The sequence below is a fragment of the Amyelois transitella genome, chromosome 22, assembly GCF_032362555.1.
Source record: "Amyelois transitella isolate CPQ chromosome 22, ilAmyTran1.1, whole genome shotgun sequence".
NCBI classification, from domain to species: domain Eukaryota; kingdom Metazoa; phylum Arthropoda; class Insecta; order Lepidoptera; family Pyralidae; genus Amyelois; species Amyelois transitella.
The window spans coordinates 3,791,383-3,813,487 of record NC_083525.1 but is presented as its reverse complement, the minus strand read 5'-3'; the positions used below and the strand labels follow the sequence as shown (position 1 = coordinate 3,813,487).

Genomic DNA, 22,105 nt, shown 5'->3' with positions numbered 1-22,105 from the left:
CTGAGTACACTTGTTTTTGGTTTTACAACTGGCCATGTTTCTATTGTTTATATTTATATTAAGTTTTGTTGTAAAACTGTTTTGTGTACCTAATAAATAAATAAATAAATAAGTATGAATTAGATAAATCTAGGACTCTAGCCTAGGAACTACTCTTATCATAACAAGATGATTCTAGACTAGAAACCGAAGGATGAATTGAGGTTGAAGGGTTTCGAATGAAATAGAAAACACAAAATTCATTGTAAATATTTATTTCAAATACTATAAGTGCTTATGGTAACCAATGATACAATGTTACTGCTTGTAAACGGGTCATTTCACAATAATATCGCTACCTATTTCGTTAACCTAGCCATTGGCTTTAATATCACCTTTCTTTCATTTCCGCCAACGACCGCCAACATGCGAGCTAGTTATCAAAAACTACTAAATACATTCTCCCTAACACCGCCATTAAAATTTTCAAAATCACAAATTTTGTCCTCATTGATGAAATGAAATATTTATCATCAGAAGGGATGCATCCGCTATGAAACTGCTGATGGTTTTAACTAATGGTTATAGAATTTTATTTCGTTGTAATAGTAATATAGTGGCCTCCGAAAGCCTCTCGGATGCCATTTGAAGGAGAATTTTATATGGTCTATATGAATATAGCTGTCCCAATGTGAAAATTTTGAAATATTTTGGTAGTTTTAAAAGAACAAAATTCTTATAACATTATAATGTATTGAAGTAATAACTTCGATTCGATGACTAAAAATTGGTCAAATGATATACCTAAAAGTTTTAATGGTGGCAGTTGGGAACTCACGAAAACTGCCTTGAAACGAAATCAAAACTCGCATCAAGGCCTCTTAAAAAACTAAATAATATCTATAATTATCTTACAATATACCAAATAGAATCATCAGCCACACATTTTCGATATAGTGTGATTAATGACTGTATTTAATTTAATATATTTTATTAACGATTCTTCTCTATTGCTAATTGTCTATACACTGAGGCACACAATTCTTAAAACTAGCTCAGTAATTATTGTAGACATTAGTCTCTAGTGGATCAGTGGAAACGTTACGGGATAACGGCCAACGTTATACACAGTGATATTATACTTGCGCTAGTCGAAAAAACATATTGACAGAATACCCTTTTTTATTGTGACATTTCATGAGTAAAGGTAGATCTTTTGACCTTTAAGATATCACAAATATCTTGCATTCTATATATCGGTTTATGTAGAAATGAAAAGACTCATTTATTATAAAAACTACTAAACATGCCTTTAGCAATACTTATAAAAACATTTCTTTACGTAGGTATAATCAAAATATATTTTTCAATTATCTGTATAATTCGACAAGCGTAGGCATAACCCACTAATCCGCGCATAAACTAATACTATAGGCGGCCCCCCGACCCCGCTTCAAATGACCAGAGTCGGTGTGCTTACAAACTATCAATGAGTTGTTCGATTATGTACAGCTGGGTGTTGTTATTCAAAGACATTGTATATAAAACAAACGGAACTGGATGAGACAATGTGTCTAGATGTTAAGAAATTAGTTGGAGAAGTTAATGTGTAGAATAGGAGAGGACGCAAAACCTTTTGTTTTTGGTACTGTTTCTAATTGTCTATGCTCCGAACCCATTATGCTCCGTTTATTCATAAACAAAATCCTGTATGACCGAATAAAAAAAACTGTTCGATTTGTAAAATAAGCATTTGTGACTATTGTGTGCGTCTTCAAAACGTATAATTTTATCAGTGTATATTGTAATAGTCAGAGAAATAAATAGCATAAACGCAATAATTACGAATACATATTTGGTAAATGAGTTTGAGATGCATCTGATTTCTACAACAAAAATATTAAGGGAATAAACATATTTGAATACCGAGCACTAATTGCAAGAAAATACAAAATATGCTATATCAGATCGAGAAGTTAATCAGTACAATTTATGTAGCATGTACCTGTAGGACGATCCCCACAGTTGGTAGATAATGAATCAGTTTAATAGCATATCTTCGACGGTGAGCGAAAGCCAACGTTTTTGCAATACTTAAAGAAATTACACGTGAAAAATCGCCAAAAAAAAACAGTTATTTACACAATATAGTAACAGCTTAACCTATAAAGCGACTAGAACTAAACAAAATACAACCTAAGCAATTTTGAATTGTCATGAAATAAAATAATGCTTTATCAATCTGTGTTTAATAAATAAATTTGTTATATACAAAATAAGTGATTTCAATTGATACATTAGAATATGGGCGATTAGGTCAAAATTACCTTGGAATAAGAAGAATTTACCAATGTCCTTTTTTTTCTTAAAAGAATCACAGCAATCTTGAGTTTACAACTCAGCTTGGCCAAAAATATAGTTCTGCAATTAGTGTTTCATATAGCTACACCTAATAGTTTTCTTTCATATAGCCACACATAATTGAGTGATAGTGAGGTGATTTGACAAAAGTGCGCTATTGTCTAATAAAAACCAATCTGTTTTAGAAAATTAAGGTAATGAAAAGAGCCGTAAATAAGACGGACTACTAAATAGCATTGGGTTATGCTTACTTTTTTTAGATGAACTAATGCCAGATTTTATTAAATTACTTATTATTCAGCATTACGGCGAAGTATACTATACTTCTGGTCAACTAAGATAATTTATTTTTAATCTTCTGAAATTGTATTTTTTCAGTACAAAAGCAAAATCAAATTCGAGCCAGCTATATCAAAACGCAAGATAATTCTGACATTAAGCCACTTCTAACACATTTTTACTGTTATTTTTAGAATTTCAGTCAATACTGAAGCCTCTCATAGTCGGCTTGTCTAACACAAAACTAACGATAAAATATAATATGATGCAACAGCATGCAATAAAATTAACATATATAACTTTTATATACTCATTGATTGTGCAGTAATAATGTGCTGAAATTGTTGGCACGGGAAATATATTTGAGTTAGTTGCACTTTTGCGACTTACTAGAGAAGGCCTACCATATTCCTTAGGGCTCCAAAACACTTGATTACGGAATAAGCCTCCTTGATAGTTACCGAACGTGCAAATACTTCTTATTTCTATTATTGCGTTACTAGAAACTTGTCAGGACAATAGAAATTTAAAACTATGTATTACAAAAATTAAATGACCTTATCGTCGCAACCACAGACACATTTTTAAGATATCTTGTTGTCTCTTTCTGGTCATGTAAACTTAGGCAAATTTAGTCTTTGTTTAAAATAATATTTATTTTTAAGGCGGTTAATTTAGTGTTAGTTTTCTCGCACCGTTATCAAGTGATGGGTTTTTATAAGAAAACTTGTAAACAAGGTTAGCGATTTAAGCTACCAAAATTATACTATAATTCAAAATAAGTACCGTTTCGCGATACATTAGGATAAAATACTTGAGAAATAAAACTAACTCACACACAAATATTGGACTAAAAATTACCAAAACTTTTTTTAAACTCGCCTATATCGAAACGTATTTTATTCACTAATCTTATAAATCGTATCACCTCAACATTATAATAGGCTTACTCAAGTCTTTGTTTCATTAACTACATTAATAATGTGGTGAGGAAATATATCATTTTGATATGTTGTCACTGTAGTAAAAATTAAGTAAAAACTGCCAATACGCTTTGTAAAATGGAACCTCCTAATATAATTGTAGATGAATATTGTCAATATTTGGTTATTATTAGTTATACCATATTTCGTACTGTATAAAATAAATGGTCAACGCTGTTCCCAAAATTGGGGCTTGTCTAATTTATTTTACAAAAGAAACCAAAGGAGATCATACAAAAGTGCCCTCAAAAATTTATATCTTGGGCGTTTTCATAAAATTCTTAAACAACTCATCATTAGTGTTCGTTAACAGAATTCTAATCATCCTTCAATGGGTACAGTTAAACACTTTTATCTTTGTTAGCTGACATCTACGGTTACAATGTATGACATCCCACGTTCATATTATATCATACGGTAACTCAACTGCATATGATTGTAAATCAAACGCCATTGAAGTGTACGCAACGCTTCAGTGGCGTTTGATCCGTATACCGTCAGCCAATGAGCATGGATTCCATTTTTAAATCGAAAAATAACAAAACACTGCTTGTTAGTACTAGTAACACGTCTATCAATCACAATCTGTAAGGTAGGTCAAGTTATAAAATAAAACGGACCTTTTCAGTCATCTCCCCACCACTTCACTAGTCTATTGTCTATGACACGGGCGTGGATACCTCCTCGGATCAAGTCTTCCTTAGCTCGACCAGTTTGACGTCTTTTACATGGAGGTTGTGTTTGGATTTCGCGGCGAATTTTATGACAGCTTGCGTTGACACCAGAGGCACGTGTCGGAGATCCAATCTGTGGAAGAATGTTGCCATTAGACATTTCCATTTAAAAAGTACAGTGAAATAATTGATTGTTAATGGAAAGGCTAGTCAAGCTATATATGTTATATCACGTAAGTCAAATAATACTTAAGTTTTAAGTTGATTCACAACTTCTGAATCTACTTACTCGAAGCAAGGCAGATCATCAGATTGATAGCAGTATCAACCCTATTGAAAGACGTATGTAGACATTTTGTGGATCTTCGATTTTTAATTTAATTCTAAATACTGAAAAAAATTTCAATATCATGTTTCTTTGCTATTAAGCCGGATTTACATAACGAAATTAGTGGCTTGAAATTGGTTTGATAAAACTAATTTGACCAGTAATTTCACGTGTAATCGTTCAGTTTTACAATGCATGCATACATTTCTGCCACTGGAGTAGTTTTGTGCTATGCGCATATTTTTACTACGCTTTTATTAGCTTGGGTTGTATGTATGTATGTATGTAACGGAATCTTTGAGCTTAATTTTCACTGATTTCTAAACATCTGATCAACTTGGAACTTTGCACACGTATCAAGGACCGATGACAATGCAATATTTTGATAAGAGTTTCTCATTATCCTTATTAAAACTGCCAGGATTAATAAATTCATTTTTAGATCCTTCGTATGAGAGTAAGAGAGACAGAGATAGCACCAGTGCCAGTAATCTCCATACAAGAAACCAAGAAGTTCTGACGTATAATGAGTCAAAAAGAGATGTAATATATTTCCATATAATGTTACTATTAACCTGAGGCTTCTTTATTTCATCGCATTGCTCCATTTAGAATTACCATTAGAAACCATAGTAGAATTAGTAGAATATTTTAAAACAATAAAAAATATATAAGTAATAAAACAAAAGTAATAAATGAAAATTGAACAACTAAATTTACAAAAATACAAGAATAAAGTTACTACCTACAGAACTTTGCGATATTTAATACGTATTTAACATATTAATGCAATTCTTGAATTAACATTAGGTATCTTTTGCCTATTTATAATAGCAACACTGTAATACTCGTTTGGAAAATGAGTGACAGTTTTTTATGTCAAATAAGTTTTGCAGTAAGTTTTGATTGAATTCGATTCGAACACCTGTAAACTTTCTTTCTGTTGTTTTTTACCGGTGCCTGTGTATTTACCTATTTGCACTTTGTTTTGTGCTGATAACTTGTCGTTATTTGGAGTTTGGAATCTTCCGTTGAGTCGAGCTTTGTTCTTCCGGATATTCGTGTGATTTTATCATCTGAGATTGGACTCTGACTGTGTTTACTGTGTTGTGCAGATATTTTGAGATAGGACTCCTGTAAAAAGTACCTTATTATTTGAGATAGGAGTCCCAAGTTTGTGTTTGTTTTTGTGAAAGACAGATTTTACAACAAAAGTGCCACGATGTCTTCAGATAAACTTTGTTGCGTTCCTGGTTGTAAAGGCAGTGGAGGTATGTTTGAAATATTTTTGTTCCTGTATCAATCTGCCTCTTAATCTTGTGGTTTGATTCCTGGCAAGGCCACAATCGAAAATTATTACGTTTGCTGGATAGTCAAAAATATTATTAACAGTGATTTATCACTATAAAATTCTTTTCAACTGGGTTTAACAATCATCATACATACATATAATCACGTCTATATCCCTTGCGGGGTAGACAGAGCCAACAGTCTTGTAAAGACTGATAGGCCACGTTCAGCTATTTGGCTTTAAGATAGAATTGAGATTCAAATAGTGACAGGTTGCAAGCCCATCGCCTTAAAAAGAATCATGATGATGAGAATATTATGAGATTTAATCCAATCAGGCCACATATAACTTTAAGAAAGTTAGTTGTGAAAACCTCCGGCGATGGGCGCATGGTTGCGAAAGTCTTTTCTAGTAAGATAGTTATACCAGAAGTGTTAACTTCCAAAAAATAATTGTATAAAAAAACTAGAAAACTACCCGTTTTATTGCAAATCTAACTAAAAAATAGAAAATAAATAATAGTTTAAAAAAAACTAAAAAACTACGCTTTTATTGCTAATCAAACTAAAAAATAGAAAATAAAAATTAATGACAAAGGAATTCAGTAGTAGCAAGTCGAACAATCAGTTATAGTCAGTTGTAGTAGTAATTACCTCGGATTAAAATTATAACAAAATTAAATTTATAAACAAAACAATTTAAATCAGAGTAAAAAGCGTGGGGTGCCTGATGTAGTAATTATTAAAATCATTCTATAAGCATATATTTATGACAAGAGAGTTATGAAAATGAAGTAAAATGCACCCCACGCTTTTTACTCTGATTTAAATTGTTTTGTTTATAAATTTAATTTTGTTATAATTTTAATCCGAGGTAATTACTACTACAACTGACTATAACTGATTGTTCGACTTGCTACTACTGAATTCCTTTGTCATTAATTTTTATTTTCTATTTTTTAGTTTGATTAGCAATAAAAGCGTAGTTTTTTAGTTTTTTTTAAACTATTATTTGTAAAACAAATGTCATGCAAGTAATTTCTTGATATAAATGCGTCACGCCAGCGCCTGCACAGAGTGGACGTATGGTTTTTTATTGGATAGCAGACAAATACGCGCCAAAAAATGGCTTACCAACGTTGGACAGGTGATAAAAATATACAAGTTTCACATGTAGGTACTACAATTTGTTTCACGAAACTAGTTTTTACATGCATGACACTTGTTTCGTAATGTAAATCCGGCTTTAAACGCACAGAATGTCGAGCCAGTGCGGCCCACAGTCTGTCAAACCTCGCAGGAACAGAACAGCAGCTGTCAGCCCGCTGGAGACAGCCGCTGCAGCCCACGGCGTGCTCGCTAGGGCGGCCTAGTCTGTCAGAACACGCGCCTAGTTCGCACCGTGCCGGCAGCACATACCGGACGAGGTTGTCGCAGCGCGCGAGGTGGTCGAGCGCGCACTCGGTGAGCAGCCGGCAGCCCGCCAGCGACAGCCGCTGCAGCCCGTGGTGCGCCAGCTGCGCCGCGCCGGCGTCCGTCAGTCGGGCGCACGAGGAAGCGTCCAGCTCGCACAGTTTGGGTAACGCCTGGGAATAATTAGACGGAAAGATTAAGCATTAGTATCAAACTGGATCGATGTATATTTTGAAAATATATAGGTATATATATAAAAATAAAACAAAATGTTTTTTTTTTAATTTTAAGAACGTAGTGATACTGGCCACTTTTTCGAAATTATATTTAAAAATAGAAAATAGAATGCGAGTAAGGGTCAGCGACTCGCCTCAACAACCCTCATTTCTATAACAGAGTACACACTGCGCCAACGAAGATATAGCTTGGCACAGACGTTCTTTACGGATACACAGCAAAATTTTCGAGCAGAATTTCTTTTTTTTTATTATTATCATTCTCAAACAGTCATTTTTATTTAAACTCTTAAATAATATCTAACAACTAATTCCTATTTACCTGCACAACATATCTCATCGCGACATCGGTGATATCAGTTCCAGGCAGCCTCAACACTGACAATGCGGCCAATCGACTAGGTTCCGCCCCTGTTCTTGCCCCTCCCCCGGGCCTGGAATTCTCTGGAGGCGCCAGGATCCCCCTTAACTTGGCATCGTCCAGACATCTTGCGAATGAGAGATCTAACGAGGTGAGTGGTGGACAAGTAGAAGAACGTAATGCTAATGCTGCCTCGGCGGGGGATCCGGCCAGTGAGAGGGAACGGAGAGCCGGCAGTCGCGCTAGTAACCTGAAAATAATAATAGTAATAATTGGATATCTATTGTATTTATTTTGTGTTAGTTTTTTATCTAGTTGTTACGCGGTGCTAATCTATGAAGATCGCCGATGCAGCGTTGACCTAAAACAACACTGCACACGGCCCGCGGTGCAGCGTCGGCATAACGTGCAGCGCGTGACTCGCTATGACGTCAACGGTGGCTTCGCAATATCGGAAATACGGAAATCATGTTACTTTTGATTCACACTTCGATCATTGTCATTGTCTTAGAAATAATTAACTAAATGTAATTTTTACTTTAAAATTAAATCTTTTCAAATAACTTTGGTTTTTTTTTGGGACCTCCGGTTGTAGCCCACATAATTGGCGCAGTCGGTAGGATAACTCGAGCCAGTGCGCGATCGGTTTTTACGAAACGTTGCTCCCAATCGCTACTGGTTGAGCTTTCAAGCCTTCATCGAGACTTCAAGAATCTACGGGCGCTGCAGTCCAGAGGTGAATCCAGCTATCGATTCGTCCAAGAAAAAGCTATGCTGTAAGTCCTTGAATCTTTCAAGTCCTTGCTCACTTAACCTTTTAAGTAATCCTCTAATATATTTTCATTCCTAAACCTATCCTTTTAATATATTTTAATATATCGTTTTCATATCTTGTTCAATCTCTATGCATGATATATTTGCCTTTTAATTTTTCTTTGTGTGTGTTTTATTTTAGCTTTCAAAATTTTTCATCCAAGTGAATCCCGTTCCAGTAGATTAAATATTAGCAATAGAGATAGAAGTAGGCTAGCAGTAATAGACGAGAATAGGAATTTAGAATCAAACGAAATGTCGAATAACGAAGTTGATATGATCTATAAATCTCTTAGATTAGTGCCGGAATTCGATGGCAATCCGCACATACTAACTCGATTTATTAGTTTATGTGACCAATTGGTACTTACTTACTTTAGAGCTGAACCGGGTCACGAGTTAACTAATCTAGCTCTCCTTAACGGAATTTTAAATAAGGTCACGGGACCCGCCGCGAGGTACATAAATGCTAATGGTATCCCGGATACCTGGAATGGTGTTAGAGCTGCGTTAATTAATAATTTCGCTGACCATCGAGATGAGACCGCTTTATACAGTGACTTATCCATGCAGACTCAAGGGTCCAGTAGTCCTCAGGAGTTTTACGAAAGATGCCAAAATCTTTTTAGTACGATAATGACTTTTATCTCGCTTCACGAGACGGTCCCTACCACGATCGAGGCTAAACGAACGCTTTACAAAAAATTAACCCTTCAAGCCTATTTGAGAGGCCTTAAAGACCCTCTTGGATCTAGAATTCGGTGCATGCGCCCAGAGTCTATGGAAAAGGCTCTAGAATTCGTACAAGAGGAATTAAATACCTTATATTTACAACACCGCAATGATGGTGGACCTGCTAGAAAGGACTGGTCTCATGCACATTCTAGTAATCAATTTAACTTGCCTTTAAATAATTTTACTCCTAAATTTACACCGTTTAACGCTCCTAATATACCGGGACCATCAAAACCTACACCTTTTAACATGGCTGGTCCTTATAGACCGCAACCAATACAGCCTCAGACACAAGGGTGGAGGTCTAACATGCCTATGAACCAGCCACCCCGCGGCTTAACACGTACTCAACAAATGATGCGTGCTCCCTTGCATGGTTATAACCCAAATAGTAATGTATTTAAAATACCTCCTAGGCCTCAGTTTCAACCTTCATTTAATGCCAATAATACACCTAAGCCTATGAGCGGCGTTAGTCATTTTGTGTCAAAACCTCTACCACCTTCGGGTCGTGATTGGAGACAGTTTGGTAATCCTCCTCCGAGTAATTATTTTAAAACACGCGAAGTTAACCTTAACGAGTTCGATTATTATAATGATTACAATGATTATAACTACACAGATTATGAACAAGAATACTATTATAATAATGAACAGTATCTGGACCCAAGATACTACGAGGATCCATATTCTTATCAGAGTACTCCGGTTGTGGAGGAAGTAGACCATGACACAGTCACTGAGCAAGCCGAAAATTTTCAAAAGGTTTCGAAATCAGAAAAACCAAAATAGAATTAAATTTTCATATACAGCGACAACTCGGATACATACAAATTAAAAATCCCCCACTTAAGTTTCTAATCGACACCGGGGCGAATCAGTCTTTTATAAGTCCGGAAGCAGTTAGCAAATTTTATAATCATATACCACTAAACTACGAGCCCTTCGAAGTAACGAATGTTCACGGCACTACTAAGAATGATTATTCAATTACTTTACCTTGTTTTTCTGAATTTAATGAAAATAGTAATATAAATCTATTTGTGTATAAATTCCACAACTACTTCGATGGACTCCTAGGTTTTGATTTACTTGAGAAGTGGGCTAGTAAGATTGATCTTAACCGTAAATTGTTAATAACCCCGCATGCCCAGTTACCTATTGAGATGTATGATTCTCGTAATGTTAACCTATACGAGGATATCATATCCGCTAACTCTTCGAAGTTGATCCGAGTACCTATTAATACGCTAGATGGGGAAGTGCTAATAAATGATCAAATTATTTGCAATTGCCTAGTATCCAATTGCTTTACTACCGTAAAAAGTAACCGTGGTTGGGTACAGGTTACTAACCCTACATCAAATGACGTTATTTTCTCAATGGATCGTCCAGTAGAAGCTGAACTATTTTGTATTGAAAGTGAAGGTATAGAGATTCCGTCTGATCGAGTTAACGCCGTACTATCTCGTCTCCGCACGGATCATTTAAATCCAGAGGAACTCGCTAATTTACGAAATCTTTGCGCAAAGTACGCGGACGTATTTTATATTGAGGGAGAGACATTAACATTTAACAATAAAGTCAAACATCGCATCCGAACAACTGATGAAATTCCAGTACATACTAAAACCTACAGATATCCTTACGTCCACAGACAAGAGGTCAGAGACCAAATTAATAAGATGCTTGAGCAAAACATTATACGACCTTCTGACTCTGCTTGGAGCTCTCCTATTTGGATTGTACCCAAAAAGGCAGATGCCTCCGGCAAGGTTAAATGGCGTCTTGTTGTGGACTTCCGCAAGGTTAACGAGAAAACGATTGACGACAAATACCCCATACCGAATATAACAGACGTACTTGACAAACTTGGTAAATGTCAGTATTTTAGCACCCTGGATTTGGCTAGTGGATTCTACCAAGTGGAGATGCACCCTGACGATATCCACAAAACAGCATTTAATGTGGAAAGCGGCCATTACGAATTTCTTCGTATGCCCATGGGTCTTAAGAATTCTCCATCCACATTCCAAAGAGCTATGGATAATATCCTTAGAGACCTTAACAACATCTGTCTTGTCTATTTGGACGATATCGTAGTATTTAGCACGTCCCTGCAGGAGCATATAGTAAACCTAGAAAAGGTATTCAAAAGACTGAGGGAATCTAACTTTAAAATTCAAATGGATAAGTCCGAATTTTTAAAGTTAGAAACCAGCTTTCTAGGTCATATTATATGTAATGAAGGGGTTAAGCCAAACCCAGACAAAATCAAGGCAATAGAAAACTATCCTATTCCTAAAACACCTACAGAAATCAAACGTTTTCTCAGCCTGATCGGATATTACAGGAAATTTATCCCCGATTTCGCTAAACTAACCAAACCTCTAACACAATGCTTAAAGAAGGGTAGTAAAATAACGTTAGATCAAAAATACATAAACTGCTTTGAACATTGTAAAAAACTCCTTACTAACGATCCCATCTTACAATATCCGGATTTTAATAAAGATTTCATTTTAACAACAGACGCTTCTAATGTGGCAATCGGAGCTGTTTTATCTCAAGGTCCAATAGGTTCTGACAAACCTATAGCATACGCTTCACGTACCCTTAATTCTAGCGAATTAAATTACAGCACCATTGAGAAGGAGCTTTTAGCCATCGTATGGGCCACCAAATATTTCCGGCCGTATTTGTTCGGAAGGAAATTTAAAATTATCACGGACCATAAGCCCCTTCAATGGATCATGAACTTGAAGGAGCCTAACTCCAGATTAACGAGATGGCGGTTAAAGCTGAGTGAGTACGATTTTACCATAGAGTACAAACAGGGTAAATCCAATACTAATGCAGATGCATTATCGCGATTGGAACTCAATAATGAGGAGCTTTTGTCCATCGTAGCTAACCCATCAGAAAAAACACCTTCACTTGACGAATCTAGAACTATCACAGCTAATGAACCTATCGATAACTCTGGTACCGCTACAGCTCACACAGATAACGAAAATCCCATTCTAGAAGTCCCGATTTCTGATGACCCTTTGAACAAATTCACAAAACAAATAATTTTCAACATAGTAGGTGATATCAAAGGCAGAACGATCGTTACTAAACCTTTTGATACTCACACCCGTATCACTATACAAGTGTCAGAATCTACTTTAGAAGAGGATGTTGTTAATGCCATTAAAGAATACGTTCATCCAAAAATTAAGACAGGCTTATTAATTAACCCAACATTAGGTATGTACAGCATAATCCCTATCATTCAAAAGCACTTTAAAAACTCATCAATGAACTTAGTACTAACAAAAAAGGAACTGGACAATGTACGAGAATATCTAAGGCAGCAGGAAATCATTAACAAATATCATGACGGTAAAACTAATCATAGGGGTATTAATGAGACTTACTTAGCTCTATCCCATAAGTATTACTGGCCGAAAATGCGTGAACAAATAACAAAATTTATAAACGAGTGCACTATTTGCGGTCAAGCAAAGTACGATCGCAACCCTATCAAACAACAATTTAAATTAGTTCCACCTTCTAGCAAACCATTTGAGACAGTGCATCTCGATTTACTAACTATTCAGAGTGAAAAGTTTTTGTCCATAGTTGATTCCTTCTCTAAATACGCTCAGGCATATCACTTAAGGGATGGAACTGCAATAAGTGTTGTACAAGCTTTGCTCATATTTTGCACTCACCACGGAATACCAATTACTATAGTTACCGATAACGGGCCGGAATTCACAAATCAACTTTTCTCTGAGTTTATAAGATTACATAAAATCCAGCATCATAGGGTGGCACCGAATACCCCTAATGAAAATGGTATTGTTGAAAAATTTCACGCCACGATTTTAGAACATCTTCGTATTCTCAAGCTCAGTCAAAAAGGAGAATCAGTAATCAATCTCATGCCTTATGCCCTTTTGGCTTATAACAGTAGTATTCACAGTTTCACGAAGTGTAAACCTATAGAAATTATCACTGGACATTTCGACCCACGCGATCCTTTTGATCTAGATTTATCCGCACATTTAATGCAACAATATGCGACTAATCATAAAGATAAAATGACCAAAGCATATAAAACGATTCACGAGTTATGTAACGAAACCCGCAAAGAGCTTACGGATAACCATAATCGTAATCGTGAGCCGGAAGTCTATCACTCGCCCGAGCAACAGATTTTCATAAAAAATCCATTTGCTTCTAGGCAAAAAGTAGCTCCCCGTTACACTCACGATATCGTCATGGCGGATCTTCCTATTCATATTTATACGAGGAAGAAACGTGGTCCCATCGCAAAATCTAGACTTAAAAGGGTTCCTAAAACCGCCCGATTGTTACAGGACGCTCCTGATCCTTCACCTGGTCCTGCCCATGGCTTTACCTCAAGAGATAAGACTTGAGAGCCTAGACAATGGACCCGGCATCTTACCTTTCAAACTAGGCGAGGCTAAAATCATATCCCATCATCACTCCTTCATTCAGAATGTTAACTTGGACCTTTTACAAGATAAAATTAACTCCGTAAATGACCAGTTATTAACTAGCAGCCCCGATCTTCACAATAAAACTAATTTATTATTCCAGCCTCATATAGACTATCTTAAAAATAAACTTAAAAACGTGTCTGAGCAACTTAAATCTTTTGAGACGGGTCGTGTAAAGAGAGGTCTCATAGATGGTCTCGGCAGTGTCGTAAAAAGCATTACAGGTAACCTTGATTACACCGATGCGCTACATTATAATCACGCAATAAAAGCTCTCGAAGAAGACGAACATAGGCTTGCTACCGAATTTAATCAACATGTTAGTTTAACAAAAGATCTCACTTCCCAATATTCCAAAATTATCAATGATATAGTAAAGAACCAGAACAAAATGGCGGACTTAATTAATAGAATTAACGAAAGTGATGCAAGTAGGGATTATGATTTAATAAAATATGCACATCTAGCTCAGATGCTTATCATTCTTAGCGATAACGTAGATTCTATCTCACAAGAATTAACTCGTTTACAAAACATCTTAGCATTCATAAGAACCTCTACTATGCACCATTCAGCTATTAGTTTAGATGAAATACGGAATATATTACACAAACTGACAGCTATATATGGCCGAGATAGAATAATTGATTTAGACATCAGAGAATATTATGAGTTAGTTAGATTAGGTTCATATTACGTAGGAAATAATATAGTAATAGTATATAAATTCCCAATTTTCCAGCTTCCTATATATGACTTATACAAGTTATCTATCATACCTAACAGATTTCATGAAGTCCTTATACCGCCTTCTCCTTTCCTAGCCATCTTCCAGAAAGATTTCAAGAACATAGAGGCTGAATGCCCGAAGTCTAGTAAATGGTTTATATGCGAGGAAAAACGAAGTTTGCAGAACCGCCCATCACAGAGCTGCATACCTGAACTTATCACCACACAGAAAAGGAATCCAACATGCCAGCCCATCGCGATCACTTTGGACCAAATAGCTTACGAGGAACTTGATGACAGATATTACACCATAAACTTCCCATCTCCTACGAAGATTCACCTATCCTGCGGACAAGACCTTTACAAAGAAGTTAACGGCAGCTATCTACTAACTATACCACAGAATTGCTATATAGAAACATCTCAACTACATATTACTAACAAGAAAGATCGTTTGAAAGGCCACGTGCTCAAAATCATGGATCTACCCCATAAAGAAACGAACATTCAGACTCCAGCTCCAACCCTGAAACTTAACTCAATAAATCTGGAACACTTACATACTACCAACACAAAAATTATGCAAGAATCCCCACATATTATACAAGCTACAAATGATTACGGAATCTATCACACTACGATCCCGCTATACCTATCATTGTTCGGTGCATGCGCACTCGTTAGCTACGTTGCCTATCGCAAATACGTGCTAAATTCTAAGGGGACTACAGATGACAATCCACAAAGCTGTCCAGATCAACCTGAAAGGATTTACACCATCCCGGAACCCAGCGAGAGGACAAGATGTAACCAACCCCCACCTCAATTTACTACGAAAATCATCGGTGGTGGCTGTTCTTCGGCGGGAGGTGTTACGCGGTGCTAATCTATGAAGATCGCCGATGCAGCGTTGACCTAAAACAACACTGCACACGGCCCGCGGTGCAGCGTCGGCATAACGTGCAGCGCGTGACTCGCTATGACGTCAACGGTGGCTTCGCAATATCGGAAATACGGAAATCATGTTACTTTTGATTCACACTTCGATCATTGTCATTGTCTTAGAAATAATTAACTAAATGTAATTTTTACTTTAAAATTAAATCTTTTCAAATAACTTTGGCTTTTTTTTGGGACCTCCGGTTGTAGCCCACATAATTTAGTATCATATGTATTTTATTTATGTATTGGTTTTTGTATGTCTATAGACAATTGTGTGGAGTGCTGTCTCCTGTCACCCTTTCCATCATGTCTCCTATCTCGGGTCTGCTGGTTTAATAATCAGAACCTATGTACTTTTGTTTTCTGTGTTTAACATGTTCTTCTTGTGTCTTACATGAATAATAATATAAATTTATATTTCAGTTTCCCTTAATTAGTTTTATTAAGATTTATTTTCGTTTTAATTAAACATTATATGATGTTATAAGCGAACACTAGCTTTATCTAACCCTTTCCTGTTCCCCTGCAAATGTTGCGGAGGTCAGACGGAAGTCGCTTCGTGTAAAAACTTTACTTACCTACCTACATGTTCAAAGGAACATGCTCCTCGTCTCCAGAGAGATGGGGATGTAAAGAAGCAAGGCTAATGGTAACTTTAGATATCATAAGGCTCATTTGCTCAGTGCGCTATTCATAGTATTTCTCTGAGATATCAAGAATAAACAGTAGAATTCTCATCTGTGCCGTAGATTTAGCTCGCTGAAGTAGCTTTGGTCAAGAACACAGCACAAATATAACATTCCCGTAGGGTCGTTAAGTTTTGCGTATACTTAAGTATATGCAAAAAGCCATCATAAATCCATACAGCTGTAGTTGGCCTTTCACTATTTTCAAGACTGTTGGCTCTGTCTACCCCGCAGGCTATATCGACGTGACTATATGTATGTACAAAGTAATTTGCCATTGCTCACCAAGCTAGCTGCCGCCTCGCCAGATGGCACCACTCGAGCCCCAGAGACAGGGGTTGTCTCCGTGCTATACCGGCCAACTGTGCCGCGGATACTCTGACTTGTACGAATGACATGCTACGCCATAATGACGGATCCATCTGGAAAAGGAATGAATGAATGAATAAATCTTATTATTGTTTATTTTCTTTTAATAATAAAGTATTAAGTTAAACACCTGAGTAAACACAAATAAAATATTCCTTCATCTCTAAATACTAGAATACCCCGCAGCGAATCTTATTGATTTCCCTTCCCGTTAGAATTTAAGGAAATCCTTTCTACTGCATTGTCAGCTCAATGACTGAAGACTATGTAGAATTGCGCTTATATACATTACAGATATATTCTTACCGAGTACTCCGCCCAGGCTTTGCACACAAGCGCACACGTTGCCAAGTCGGCTGGCAGCAGTTTGGCGAACACTTTCAGCATGGCCTCGCGGTCCAGCCACGGAGACCCCGCCAGGTTTGTGGGGGTCGCCATAGTTGGAGCAGGACGAATTGGGTATAGGGGTTTCTTGAGGACCTGAAAAAGAGATGATTTCCGAGTGCTTTCTTTTATCTTGAATCAATGACAGATTTACTGCAGAGAAAAAATTATATTATGATCTTCGTATAATTATTTGCTTAAAAAAGTATGATTTCAAGCTTGATCCTCAAAAATGCTTATATAAAAAACTTAATTTGAAAATTTCCAAGTAGGATAAGTGTGAGACAGGCAGCCGTTAATCTTATTCAGTTTAGAATCAAGACGCCTGAAAAGTACGGTATAATGAGAAAATCTCTCTGAGTTTAAAGGACGGTTTCTCTCTGTTTCTCGCTTTTTCTCTATGAAAGCGAGAAACGGAGAAGTAGTATGAAGAATAAACAGATTCTCACCTTAGTCGTATTATGGGTAATTTGCAAAGCGTGATGTGCCCTTAGAGCGTGTTTCTTCGGCGCATCATCTTCATCGGAAGGTCTTCGTTTTTTCGAAGCCGGCTCCCACTGACCCTCGCCATCAGCTTCTGCTAGCTCGCCTGATGATAGACCTTCCTCTTCGCGTTTTATTTCTGAAATAAACAATAGAGAAATTATAAGGGATATTGTTGGCAAATGGAAAATTCGTTGGAAAATAAGTTGATGTACGGGAAATCAAATGCAATCCAATGTTTCGCTCTGAATTGAAATGAAATTTTAAATGGTGTTCACCTCACTCTCGAAGGTTTTGAATTTTTATTTGAATGCTTTTCTCAATACATTCAAAACACTGCATATTCATTACCATCCACACCAAACTTATGGGATTTAAAAGTAATCCTGAAGGAAGTTTTTGTGTCTAATTTGTACGATAATAATTAATAATTCTTTGGTAACATACCGTCTTCGGTCTTGATATGTGACACGTCGTTCTTTGCCTCTGTGTCGGAGCCCGCCTCAGACTTCACGGGCCCGGCCGAAGGCGGAGGCAGCTTGTTCTACAAACATTACATATTTTTTTATTTATAATTGAAATAAAGAAAACAAACCAAATTATTAGTTTACCAAATGACCAACGTTACCAACCAAGTGATATTCATTCATCGGTCTGCAAATAAATTGAAACTTTAACTTAAAAATGGGCGACGCAACTACCGAAATTCAACCCGAAGACAGTGCAAACAACAACGTACCAGCAGACCCGAAGTCGGAGGAAAAAGACAATAAATTAAACAATGAACTAAAGAAAAGGCTACGAAGATACATAAAGAAATTAGACGAATCAGGCACAAGCGTAACAAAAGAGGAGAGTGAGAAAATAGAAATTGAAACATTCAAACAGCTGTACAAACCTCCATTGGACGCCAATCAAGAGTCTTACAAGAAAATACCTAAATTCTACTTCAAACTACCACGCAATGACGAGGTACTCAATCAGAAGCTTAGAGAGGAGACGAGAGCTCAGTTCTTGCAGAAGAAAAGTAAAGAATTACTGGATAATAGTGAGTTGAAACATCTGTGGGGGTTGATTGAGAAATCCAACGGTAGTTATAGTATGGCGAACAACCACGAGCTGACTATAGACTATTTCCAGTTTAGGAAGATTAGGGACGAGGCTGGACCTAAATATAGGCCATACTTCACGGCAGAAGTGTTTGGTCGCTTGCAAGCGGCGGAGGGGGGTGTGGGGCGGGTGCGGGGGGTGTCTCTCTTCAACTACGTGATGAGGAGGGTGTGGCTGCAGCAGACCAGGATCGGTTTGTCCCTCTATGACGTCACGGGGCAGGGATATCTCACCGAACATGACCTGGAGAGCTACATAGCAGAACTAGTGCCTTCCCTGGCGGCATTGGACGGCCTGGACTCGTCGTTCAGCTCGTTCTACGTGTGCACGGCCGCGAGGAAGTTCCTGTTCTTCCTCGACCCGCTCAGGGTCGGCCGCGTGCGGATCAGAGACGTGCTGTCGTGCTCCTTCCTCGATGATCTGTTAGAGCTTCGCGAGGAAGACCTTCCGATGGAGCTTCAAGAACAGAACTGGTTCAGCGCGGCGTCAGCGCTGCGGGTGTACGGGCAGTACCTCAATCTGGACAGGGACCACAACGGAATGCTGAGCATCAACGAATTAGCCGGTTACGGCTCGGGCACCCTGACCCGCGCGTTTCTCCAGCGTGTGTTCCAGCAGTGCCTCACGTACGACGGCGAGATGGATTACAAGACGTATTTGGACTTAGTCCTGGCGCTGGAGAACAGGCGGCAGCCGGCGGCGCTGGCGTACCTGTTTCGTGTGCTCGATATCAATTCGCAAGGATATTTGGACGCGTTCACGCTAAATTATTTTTTCAAGGCGATACAAGAACAAATGGTGGCCCACGGCGCCGAGCCGGTCAACTTTGAGGACGTGAAAGACGAAATATTCGACATGATCCGGCCCGTTCATCCGGCGAGAATAACTCTCAACGATCTAATAAAAAGCGGTCACGGGCATACGGCGGTGTCCATATTGTTGGAGTTGCACGGGTTTTGGGCGTACGAGAATAGAGAAGCTTTGGCGGCCGCGGACCATAGCGCTTGACCACTGGACCGGGGGGAGTTTGGGACCCTGAGGAGTAAGACTTTGAAAGATGATGTCATTGCCAAGATGATAAATTAACGCGTGTGTCAGCATACGTATGACAGAATGTGAAGGAGTGTAAATCTTGACCACTGGACCAAAGGGAGTTTGGAACTCTAATGTGTGTTTGTGCAAGACGGGGTGATAACAGAAATGATAATTTAAATTCACAAAAAAATACAATCTTTAAATAGTAAATCTTGACCACTGGACCGAAGGGAGTTTGGAACTCTAATGTGTGTTTGTGCAAGACGGGGTGATAACAGAAATGATTATTTAAATTCACAAAAAATTCCATCTTTAAATAGTAAATCTTGACCACTGGACCAAAGGGAGTTTGGAACTCTAACATGTGTTTGTGCAAGACGGGGTGATAACAGAAATGATTATTTAAATTCACAAAAAATTCCATCTTAAATAGTAAATGTTGACCACTGGACCAAAGGGAGTTAACGTATAAATGAAGATGACACGGGTGTGTACATACAAACATATAGTCACGTATAGTTCCCTTACGGGATAGACAGAGTCAACTCTTGAAAAGACTGAAACGTCACGTTCAGCTTTATGTCTGTTTTAATACTCTCACGTGTGGGTGATAACGTTAAAACCCAGTTTAACTGGACCAATGAGAGTTCTTCGTCCTATGATGCAAAACGCTAAAAGATAATGTGATGCATAGCTATAAGGTAATATGATAAATTAACCTGCCTTAAAATGCCGTGTGGTTCCCGGCACCATTACAAAAGAATAGGACCACTCCATCTCTTTCCCACGGATGTCGTAAGAGCCGACTAAGGGATAGACTTGGGATTCCTCTTTAATGTAAATCCCTGCCAATCTAAGGTCTGCCGCGCCGATGGATGCATGGCTAGGGGCGAGCCTAGTCTCGAGCGTGCCACTTCCGCCATGGGGTTGGGCGACCCCCAGGTAATGGCTAGCTTTACCCTGGCATGCGGGGCTCTGCTGGGGCGGACAAAATTTTTCCCTAGCGTCTCGTGGGAATCGCATGGATGCAAATTTTTTGAAAGAGCACCTAGATGGCGGCGATGGTGCCCGCACCCCATCACGTCTTGTTCCCGGCGGGAGCGGTATGCGGTCTGCTGAAAGCCGCTTTGCGACGATGAATGTAAGAGGAGGAATGAAGGATAAGATTGGGGAAGTATGCCAGATGATGGATGAAAGACGTTTGGATGTGTTGTGCGTGAATGAAACGAAGCGGAAAGGATGCGACGCGACGCAGCACGGCCCTTACACGGCGTATTGGTCTGGAATTTCCAGTACCAGCCGAGGCTGTCAAGGGGTCGGTCTAATTCTTTCTGCACGAATGGCTGAGTGCGTGAATGAGTATGAGTGTGTCAGCCCTCGTCTTCTATGGATTAGGCTGAAAGTTGGAATCACTCGGATCTTCGTTCTAGGTGTTTATGCACCTTGGGATGTGGGTTCGAGGGGTACAACATCAGCAAAAAGCGAAAACGAGGAGTTCTGGAATAGTGTAAGAGAAGTATTGAAAGTTACCAAGCCAAATGAGAAGATTATTATGTTAGGTGATTTTAATGGATGGGTGGGTGTAAAGCGTGATGGATATGAAAAGGTGCTTGGTGCGTTTGGTGACGAAAAGGTGAATGATAATGGAAGAAGTGTATTAGAAATTTGTCTAGAGTGGGATCTTTTTGTGTCGAACTCAATGTTTCAACATAAAGAGATCCACACCTACACAAGAGTGGAAGGTATTTTAAAAAGTATGATAGACTTTGTGATTGTAGATGAAAGATTGAAGAACAAAGTGCTGGATACCCGTGCATATCGCGGTGCTGGCATTGACTCGGACCATTTACTGGTGATATCCCGGATAAGGGGTATCTTCAATCGCTGGCGGCACAGGGTAAGGGAGCAAACCAGTGCTTTGGAAAGAGTAAAAGTAGAAAATTTGCAAGATATGGATGTAGGTAAGAAGTATATTAATAGACTGAAGGATGAATTTGAAGATTTAGAGGAAATGAGCGATATTGAAGATGGATGGAAGGAATTTAAAAAAAGAATTGTGAAAGTAGCTGTTGAAGTGTGTGGTGTAAGTAGAAGAAGGAAAGGAAAAAATCACAAAAATGCGTGGATGAGTAAAGATGTGCAAGAACTTGTGCGATTAAAGAAGAAAGCATGGCTGGATTTGTTAGCAGCAAAAGCTAACTTAAGAATGCAAGAGGTTATAGATGAAGATGTGAATGAAGCACGTAAGGAATATAAGAAAATGAAAGATTTGGTTAAGAAAGCTGTGATTAGAAAGAAAGAAGAGTATAAAGAGGATTTTGATAAAAGGCTATCAGAAGACTTTCAGTCAAATCTGAAAGTATTCTGGAAATCCGTAAGGTCAGCCCGAGGAAATACTATA

At 38.1% G+C, this 22,105-nt stretch overlaps 2 protein-coding genes across 3 annotated transcripts in view; one reads left to right on the top strand and one right to left on the bottom strand.

Annotated features, from left to right (window-relative positions):
* Window positions 1-238: 238 nt before the first annotated feature.
* The window catches only part of LOC106134191 (jmjC domain-containing histone demethylation protein 1), a 37,751-nt gene continuing 15,884 nt past the window's right edge, over window positions 239-22,105 (bottom strand). For both annotated transcript variants that reach the window (XM_013334176.2, XM_013334177.2), the window contains exons 15-21: window positions 18,007-18,103; window positions 17,526-17,698; window positions 16,999-17,172; window positions 16,609-16,745; window positions 7,866-8,154; window positions 7,314-7,480; window positions 239-4,409 (exon numbers count right to left, since the gene is read on the bottom strand). In XM_013334176.2, coding sequence (XP_013189630.2) covers window positions 4,292-4,409; window positions 7,314-7,480; window positions 7,866-8,154; window positions 16,609-16,745; window positions 16,999-17,172; window positions 17,526-17,698; window positions 18,007-18,103 — 1,155 coding nt within the window. In that variant the 3' untranslated portion in view covers window positions 239-4,291. The remainder of the gene's footprint in view (window positions 4,410-7,313; window positions 7,481-7,865; window positions 8,155-16,608; window positions 16,746-16,998; window positions 17,173-17,525; window positions 17,699-18,006; window positions 18,104-22,105) is intronic.
* Window positions 18,185-20,068, top strand: LOC132903163 (serine/threonine-protein phosphatase 2A regulatory subunit B'' subunit gamma-like). Its single transcript, XM_060950554.1, has one exon. It carries the CDS (start codon window positions 18,244-18,246, stop codon window positions 19,675-19,677), a length of 1,434 nt encoding a protein of 477 aa, XP_060806537.1. The 5' UTR covers window positions 18,185-18,243; the 3' UTR covers window positions 19,678-20,068.

Bases quoted from the DNA above. Each gene is read 5' to 3' on its own strand.
- LOC132903163 (XM_060950554.1), top strand. From the start codon at position 18,244: ATGGGCGACGCAACTACCGAAATTCAACCCGAAGACAGTGCAAACAAC.